Here is an 8,574-nt window from a genome sequence, read left to right as displayed (position 1 = left end):
GCGGGGCACGCAGTGCTGCCGGCCTCCGTGCTGCTTCGTGGCCGTCTGCGCTGGGCAGGCCCTCCCTGGGATGGCTTGCACGCCCTCGCTCTCTGCACTTGCTGGCACCAGCGACACACGGATCCATTGCCCCGTGCTCTGAGCCCAGCACTCAGCCAGGAGAGAATAAAGACAACACTGAATCAGAATTCTACATCTACAGGACTGGGTTTGTCATCTCCAGGAGCTGCCTGGTGTTTGCAGCTTCGTGCCTCTCCTCTCGCTGTCCCCTGATGCAGCTGCAGGTGCAAACCCTGCGCAGAACTGGGAGCACATTCCTGATGACAGCTGGCATCCGGCGGCGAGCCGCTGCGTGTGGTGCGGCTGCGGAACCTGAGGGGGACAGAGAGCTGTAGGCAAGGGGCAGAGGCGAGGCCCTGCCTGCTCTGTACATGGGTTTTCCCTGGGAAAATGAGCCTGCATATGGCAGGGCGCACACCGCTGCTGGCCTCCGTGCCAGTTGGTGGGACATTTGAGCTGGGCAGGCCCTCCCTGGGATGGCTTTCTGTCTGGGGACGTCCCTAGGCCATCCTCCGGTGCCTCTCTGAAGCACCTGGGGCTCTGTGCAGGTCCTCTGTCCTCTGCAGAAACCTTGGCAGCATGTGGTCTGGCAGCGGTTGCTATGGGAGACAGATAGCAATAGGCAAGGGGCAGGGTGGGCACCAGGCAAGGACCTGCGTGCTCCCCTAGCACAGCTTTTCCCTGGGAGGGAAAGCTGTCCTGGGCACAGCAGAATGGTGCGCATGGAGTGCTGCCAGCCTCCGAGCTGCTCACAGGGCTGATCAGGCTCAGCAGGCTCTCCATTTGGGGACATATCTGGGACATCTTCTGATGTCTCTCTGATACGACTGGAGTTCTGTGCACCTCCTCTGGCCTCTGCGGAAACCTGTGAGGGGAGAGCAAAACCAGCCCTGTAGGTTCCTTGCCAGCAATACTCCAAGTTCCAGGTTATCTTCTCCTGGTTTGTCAATCATGCCCCTCACATGAAGGTAAGCCGGGGTAACCCCGGATGTCCATCTTTCTGCATGGAGCTGGATGGAAAGAAGACAGTACCAGGCATCTCCCCACAGTGCACACTCCAGTACAGCTCCTGTCTTTGCCTTCATTTCACACTTGGTCCTGACCACATGGACTTCCCTCACCTTGTGCTTGAAATTGACTGTACTTTCTGCTCCTTTGCATGCAGATGAATGTCCCTCAGGTCTGGGTCCTGCAGCCACAGGGGAAGCTGAAGGCATGGTCTTCATCTCACCATATGAAGAACCAGAAATGCTTGGTGGCACACTGGCTGCCTCAGCAGCTTCTTCCTCATGGCTGTCTTCCCATTCTTCTTCCACACCCTCCACAGTATCAGGGCAAAAACAGGAGAGTGTGGGCGTGCTCTCAGCCATCACTGCAGTGTTCCTGGTATCCATATCCAGCATGCCGTGATCAGTGCTGGCATCGCTGGCAGCACTGTCAATGGTCTCTTACTGTGTGTACTTAATTCTAATATCCTGGCTTTGGGAAGCACAAGATGCAGGGAAGTGGCCATCCACCCTCGATGTCATGTTGCAGAGGTCCAGCATGCCCCAAGCAGTGTCGGCAGCACTGGCCCCGTCATCTGCTGCTTGGAGCACGAGAAGCCTGGGCGTGCCCACACTGTATGGCTCAGACACGTTCCTTACAGTGGACTACAGGCATCTGGAGGCCAAGACTGCCCCTTCAGCAAAAGCTGCCCCAAATGTTTCAGAATTGATTACTGCCCTACAGGAACAGGCTCATCCCTTTCTGGCTGCCATTGATGCCTAAGACAGCTGTTTTATGGTCCCCTTGAAGAAGGTGGAGGACAATCAATTTTGCATTTACTTGGAGGGAGTGCAATGCACAGTCACCTGATTACCCCAGGGGTACAGACACTCGCCCACTCTGGCGCTTGGAGCATAGGCACAGAAGCTGGAGAAGCTCACGTTGGACCACGGTGTCCGGATTTATCTGTATACTGATGATATCCTCATAAGGGGGAATGATGATGTCAATGTAGGGAATACCCAAGCCTTTGCAGTGAGACACCTGAGGAGCCCTGATCCAGCTGGGACACTCCTGGTCTCCTCTAGGTAGGTGTCTGGCCGTGCCACCCACCACCATGGAATTTCCCTGGGAGGACTGGCCTGGATATGGCAGCGCATGGAACGCTGTCAGCCTCCATGCCACTTGGTGGGCCATCTGAGCTTGACAGGTCCCTCCCTGGGATTGTTTTCTGTCTGGGGATGTACCTGGGCCATCCTCCGGTGCATCTCTGAAGCACACGGAGCTCTGTGCACGTTCTTCAGCCTCTGCAGAAACCTGTGTGAAGAGAACAAAACCACACACCTGTATGCCACTGGCTGGTGATGGTGTGGGTGCCAGGGGTCCAGGGGAGGGATCCCCTTTCCAGGCCCCTTTGATTGAAGGCAAGGCAGGAATAACAGAGGGGCTGTCCACCCTAATGCATGGAGCTGGTTGGAAAGGAGACAGCATCTCCAGGCATCTCCCCACAGCGCACACTCCAGGCACCACTCCTGCCTCTGCCTCCAATTCATGCCTGGTGCTGACCTTGCTCACCTCATGCTGAGGGCCCACATCTTCTGCTCCCTCACATGCTGACACATGCTCCTCAGTCATGGGATCTGCAGCTACAGATGAAGCTGAAGAAATGGCCTCCACCTCACCAGATGGCTCATCGGATGTGCTGGATGTGATGCTGACTGCCTCTGATGCAGCATCTTCCTCAGAGTCACATCCCCAGTCTTCCTCCACATTCTCCAGTGTTGAAGGGCAAGGACAGGAGGGCGGGTGCATGCCCTCATCTCTCACTGCATTGTCTCTGGCATCCAGCGTGCCCTCAGCAGTGCTGGCAGCACTGTCGCTGTCATCACTGGACTCTTCCAGTATAACTGGCAGTCTAACAGTCCACTTTCTGGAGTCACCAGAGTCAAGAAACCAGTTACCAGCCCGGGATGTCGTGGGCCAGATACCTGGCATGCCCTGACGAGCGCCAACATTATTGAATGCGTCACCTCTTGCCTGGAGCCTTCGCTGCCTGGGGCTTCTCACATTCCTTGGCCAGGAAATATTCCAGTGTGACAACATCTGCTCGTTTCTGTCCTCCTCACGAATTCTCCGCATTGCTGGGATCATAGGAGAGTACCCAGAGGGCTCCCTGTTGATCTCGCTGGGATCTGGCAGTCTCCGTGCTTCTCCCAGACCTTGTCCGGAGGATTCAGGCATGGCCATAGCTGATTCTTCTCTTTCTCCTCCCTTGGACATTGGCAAGGGGAGCGATACTGCATCAGTCTCCTCTGCAGAGCTTGCAGCCTCGGAAGAATCTGAGCTTTCTGCATCTTCCAGCACTGATACAGGTAAAGGCTCAAGGTGCCCTGCAGGCCCTGGCTCAGCATCCAGAAGAGATGGTGAACACACAGCGTGTACCTCATCAGATGGGGCAAGAGATGCAACTTGCAGGGTGCCAGATGACTGTCCTGCCGTTTCTATCTCTGCAGCCTCTTCCAACTCTAGCTGCGAGTCCTGGACTATAACACCTCTGGCTGAGGAATCATCAGAAGCAGAAAACTGGCCCTCAGCCCTCGATGTCACACTGCAGATGCTCAGCGTGCCCTGAGCACTGTCAGCTGCACTGGCACTGTCTTCTGTTGCTTGGGGCCTTAGCAGCGGGGGCACGCTCATGCTATTTGGCCAGGAGATGTTCCAGTGTGGCAGCATCTGGTCCTTCTTCGCCTCATCCCGGATTCTCTGGATTGCTGGGTGAACTGGAGGATATCCATATGCCTCCCCGTAGACCTCTCTGGGATCTTGCAACCTCTGTTCTTCTCCCAGAGACTGGTTGGAGAATTCAGGCATGGTGGTAGCCGTTTCTTCTTCTTCTCCCTCGCATGCTCGCCAGAAAAAAGGTGCTGCATTGGCCTCCTCTGGAAAGTATTCAGCCTTGGAAGAAGTTGAGTGTTCCCCATCTTCAGGACCTGTTACAGCCAAAGCCTCAAGGTGTCCTCCAGGCCCAGGGTCCGCAGCCAGAAGAGAAGCCGAAGGCATGCTGCCTGCCTCATCAGGTGAGGCAAGAGATGCGCTCCACAGTTTGCCAGGTGAACATCCTGCGGATTCCCTCTCAGCAGTCTCTTCTAATTCTTGCAGCTCAACCTGCACTCCAGCATCCCTGGTTCGGGAACCACCAGAGGCAGGAATCTGAGCCTCAGCCCTCGATGTCGCGGAGCGTACGCCCAGGTTTCCCTGAGCAGTGTTGGCAGCACTGGGCCTGGGCACGCTCACAGAGTTTGCCCACCGTGTGTTGCAACTGGACAACATCTGCGGTGTGTGCTGAGGTCTCGGGGCAAGTACTGGGAGTCTGCTGCCTCTAATGCCACGTCCTCCTCGCCGAGCCGCTCTCCCGAGAGTATGTAGATTTTCCTATTTAAACTTACACATTCACTGTCTAAATGCAAAGACTGACTGTGAAATATCACTTTGTTTAATTACCCTAAGTTTGCACATTGACTAGTGAGGCAAACAAAATGAAGCATTCCAAAACTGTGCTTATCAGAATGTTAAAATATCTTTCAAATTAAGATGGCGTATGAGACTTGGCCTTTTGATCTTTGAAACTACTCACCACTTACAAAGAAAAGGAAGCTATAACTGGAAAAACGGGTTATTTCTTTATCAAGGAGTTTAGATCCTCAAAGAGGCACCAAGTAGAGCTTTTTAATTAAGCTTGCTAAACAAATGCCTAATCTTTCTGTGCGAGTATTTGTTTTGCAGTAAGCAGCCCTTTTTGCCCTTCTTAAACATTGATTCATATCAGAGGCACTGCAAACACTGTATTTTAAGAAGATCATTAAGCCTGATTATTAAGACTGGGAGCAACACACAGAGCCACAGCAATTGTTGTAGCTGTTCCCAGGCTTCTTTGGAGAATCCTCGTGGCTGCTCTGGGTGATAGCTTGCTCCTGGCTGGCTGGAAGAGACTACACCTTTTATCCACAGATGGTACTAGTGGGTCTCAAACCCTCATTCAGCAATCAGCTGGTGAAGAGACAGACAACCAGGCAAATGAGGGCAGCAAGGAAAGACAGTGTGCAGCCTTCAGCAGTGCTTGCAGCGTGGCCACAGGGACACAGCAACTCTGCTGAAAGCTACACAGCATGAAGATGTGCTACGTGTTGTGACCACCGTGGGCTGGAGAAACAGTATGCCTTTAGCACATAGTAGATTTTAACCCAGAAGCACATCCCAAGAGAGGATGTGGTTGACCAGATGTTGTTTGAAGGGTATTTGGGGTGGCCTCATCTCAGGGAGTTGTGCTGTGGTCAGAGTGCAGAGGGACCACGTGAAGAAGCTGTAGGAAGTGGCAATCGCTGAGGAAGACAAACAAGGGTATGAACAGTCCATTTAGATACCTCACCCTCTGTTTCAAGGGAAGAGGAAAGCAGGAGACATATGACAGGCCGGCCCCTACAGACCGTGGGCACCACACGGAGCAGATCTCCATTGCAGCCATGAAGCAGCCCATGGTAGGCGCGGCCTGCAGGAGGCCGCAGCCATGTTGTGCCCACAGGAGCAGCCCCGGGCCGGAGCTGCGGCCATGGAGAAGGGCCGCGGTGGGGCAGGAGGGCTGGGCCAGCTGCTGCTCTTGAAGAGGAGAGTGTGGTGTTGAAGCTCTGGGGAAGTGCTGCCCGTGGGGCAGTTTCTACAGGATGGACTCCGGGGTACGGAGCCACTTTAGAGTAGCGCTTGAAGAGCTGCAGTCTGTCAGAAGCCCGTGAGGGATTGGTTTAGAAAAGATGGCTGCCGTGAGAGGGACCCTGTGTGGTGCAACATCAGAGCTTTAGGGACCGACCATAGCCCCAGTTCCCTGCTCCACTTAAGGGGACGACTTGGAAGAGAATGAGTGAATGGGAAAATGTTTTTAGTTTGCTTCTAGTTCCTCAGTGCTCTAGTCTGCTATTAACAGACAGAAACTTACATTCGTCCCCTAACTTGAGTCTGTTTTGCACACGATGGTCCTTGGTGAGAGATCTCCCTGTCCTTATCTCAACTGAAGCTCTCCTTCATTGTATTTTCATCCCTGTTCCTTTAAGAAGGGAGAGTGAAAGAGCAGCATGGTGGAGTGCAGCCAGCCAGCCCCGTTAAGCATACACACGTCTCCTGAATAGCCATGGCACTAGAGTGAAAATCTTATTCAGTGTATAAATTGAGACCACCATGGCTGGTAGTTAAAATCCTGCCAGCACACTCTCTTGTGTTTTGGAAAAAAAGGCTGGTTTTTTTTTTCTCCTGGAAATTTGTTCAGATATATTACTTAAAAACTTATTTCATTTGAAACCTGCAATAGTTTCAGATGCCTATATTGGCATTTTTTCTATTAATAGGAAATATATTGTCACTGGACTATATAGGAAGTGGGAAATAGTGTCACTGGATTTTTGTCTTCTATAAAATGTAAATAGTAATTGTATATAAATGTAAATATATAATAGCATAATATGTGGAATAATGGAAATGTCTATAAAATGTAAATATTTATATGAAGATATAAATTTGGCAGCAAAGTAGACATGGCAGTAATTTTTTGAGAATTGTTTGCTCATACATCTACATAATACAACAAAAATGTTAGTGCTTGTATGACAGCAAATTTTAAGTCCAAATCTGGAAATTCACTTATTTGAAAAGATGGGATGGGGGAGAGAATCAGAAAAAAAATGATTTGGTTGAGATAAAAACTGTTTACTAAGGCAGAAAAATAAGAGAGAAATTACAGTAGTGCTAATAATACATGCATACGTATATATACTTACAAAACAAATGATTCACAAGCAATTATCATCTGCCAGTCTCTCCCAAAGCAGTGGCTGCCCATCTCAGTCAAACCCGTCAGTTTTGAGGTTTTTTTCACCATGTCATACGGTATGGATTACCCTTGTGGCCTGTTTCATTAGAAAATGAAAAGCATGACGCAGCTCCCTTACTAGGGGTTCTGAAGGAGCAGTTAAGGTATAAAGAAAATAGCGATACTGTCGCCCATAGTTTGCCTCAAGAAAAAATCTACCCTCTAGAAGGATTGAAAGAAATGAAGGCAAGGCTAGACAAATTAGAGGCCTCTCCAGCCCAGATGCACCCTTTGATAAAAACCGAATATGCATTCAATAACAGGGAGGATCTAGATCCTCAAATGAATGTTAAAGGAATTCCCTTCTCAGCCACTGAACTAGCAAAATTGAAAAAAGATTTCAGCCGCTCTCCAAAGGAGTCAGAAAATGAGTATGTATGGAGGGTTAGTCTCACTGGTGGAGACCAGATACAGCTAATGGAAAAGGAAGCGGAAGGTTACTGGGGACCAGGAGTATTTTTAACTACTGGCAACAATGGTGCTCCCTGGTCCTTAACACAGAGGGCTGCCTATTGGGCAGGTGGTCTCAATCCTCTAGAAAAGGGATACCCTCTTGCTATTACTGGAACAGTCGACCAGTTAGTAGAGAGCGTTCAAAAGGCTGCTTGTCTCCAAATGATGTATGATAGAAAGCTGCAGCCACACCACGAATCACCTATGATGATGCCTGTTGATCCTGAGAGAATGACTGCTTTAATGAGGGGGCTTCCAGAGTCATTGAAACCCATAGGCATACAACTGCAAGGAAAGATACAAGCTATGTGTCAGGGAGAGAGAACCCGGGCAGCGTTAGAAGGAACTGTAACATCTAACCATCTGCAGTCAGGGGACGTATGGGCGTGGAAGAAGGCTGTCCAAGAGTTAATCAACTATGGAAGAAAATATGGGTCAGTGATTTCTTCCGCCAGTAAATTTGAGCCAAGGGAAGTAAGACTTGCAGCGGTCAGCCTTGCCCCCAGGCCACCTAGCCCAAAGCTCAGTGGGACTGGAAGGGTTTCATTGTCAGTAAAAACAGATAGGCGGAATATTGATCATAAAGGTAATTGTCTCTGGACACTGGGCTGGCAAAAGGGTGTCCTGTGAGATCTGATGAATGGATTACCCACTGTCAGGTTAGAGAAATTAGTTAAGTGGTGGCCAGAACAAAAGCTCAAGACCTGGAAAGCAAAACCTGAGCAGCTATCCAATAAAAAACTGATGTCTTCGCCCCTCCCAAGTGACCGGGGTGGGGGCAGTGAAGGGTGGATGCATTAGAAAGCTTACCACAAAGGGAAACCAGATCCTCCATTTAACACCTTGTGTCTAAAGGCCTCACCACTCTTGCCAATTACCCCTGTGAGTCATGATCCAGAGGCTGATAAGCCAGGGAAACACTCTTATCTCCCTGGCCAGCCTGTGCGATTGACTCAGCTAACATGAGGCCAGTTCCCTAACCTTAACAGAATCCCTTACCAAATATCCTTGGAAGGCTAAAGACACCCCGAAAAAAGTAATATGAAATCAACACTTCCTCAATTGTTCCCTCATTTTTTAACCATATTTACAAAGCCCAAAAAGGGCAAGTTGGTTCTTGTTTTATTTTACAGAAGATCCCCGTGGGCACTTGACAGAAA

At 50.5% G+C, this 8,574-nt stretch overlaps 1 protein-coding gene and 1 pseudogene across 1 annotated transcript; one reads left to right on the top strand and one right to left on the bottom strand.

Annotated features, from left to right (window-relative positions):
• Positions 1-196: 196 nt before the first annotated feature.
• Positions 197-5,581, bottom strand: LOC149916729 (uncharacterized). The gene is made up of 4 exons (XM_090145751.1): positions 5,474-5,581; positions 2,623-4,479; positions 2,295-2,364; positions 197-372 (listed from the first exon to the last, which is right to left on the bottom strand). Exons 1-4 carry the CDS (start codon positions 5,579-5,581, stop codon positions 197-199), a joined length of 2,211 nt encoding a protein of 736 aa, XP_090001877.1.
• A 487-nt stretch (positions 5,582-6,068) lies between these two features.
• Positions 6,069-8,215, top strand: LOC149916728 (uncharacterized; annotated as a pseudogene).
• The last annotated feature ends 359 nt before the right edge of the window (positions 8,216-8,574 follow it).

The sequence above is a fragment of the Phasianus colchicus genome, chromosome 9 (genome assembly GCF_987193195.1).
Source record: "Phasianus colchicus chromosome 9, bPhaCol1.hap1.1, whole genome shotgun sequence".
Classification (NCBI taxonomy): Eukaryota; Metazoa; Chordata; class Aves; order Galliformes; family Phasianidae; genus Phasianus; species Phasianus colchicus.
The sequence above is the reverse complement of the archived record's forward strand: the minus strand, read 5'-3'. Positions and strand labels throughout refer to the sequence as shown.

What these genes read in the sequence shown, in the direction of transcription:
- LOC149916729 (XM_090145751.1), bottom strand. Translation starts at nt 5,581, where the DNA reads ATGGGCTGCTTCATGGCTGCAATGGAGATCTGCTCCGTGTGGTGCCCA. An exon ending in CTCTTCCCTTGAAACAGAGG is followed by an intron (nt 4,480 to 5,473) that starts GTGAGGTATCTA and finishes AAGTTTAAATAG; the next exon opens with GAAAATCTACATACTCTCGG. An exon ending in TGCACCGGAGGATGGCCCAG is followed by an intron (nt 373 to 2,294) that starts GTACATCCCCAG and finishes TGTCCCCCTCAG; the next exon opens with GTTCCGCAGCCGCACCACAC.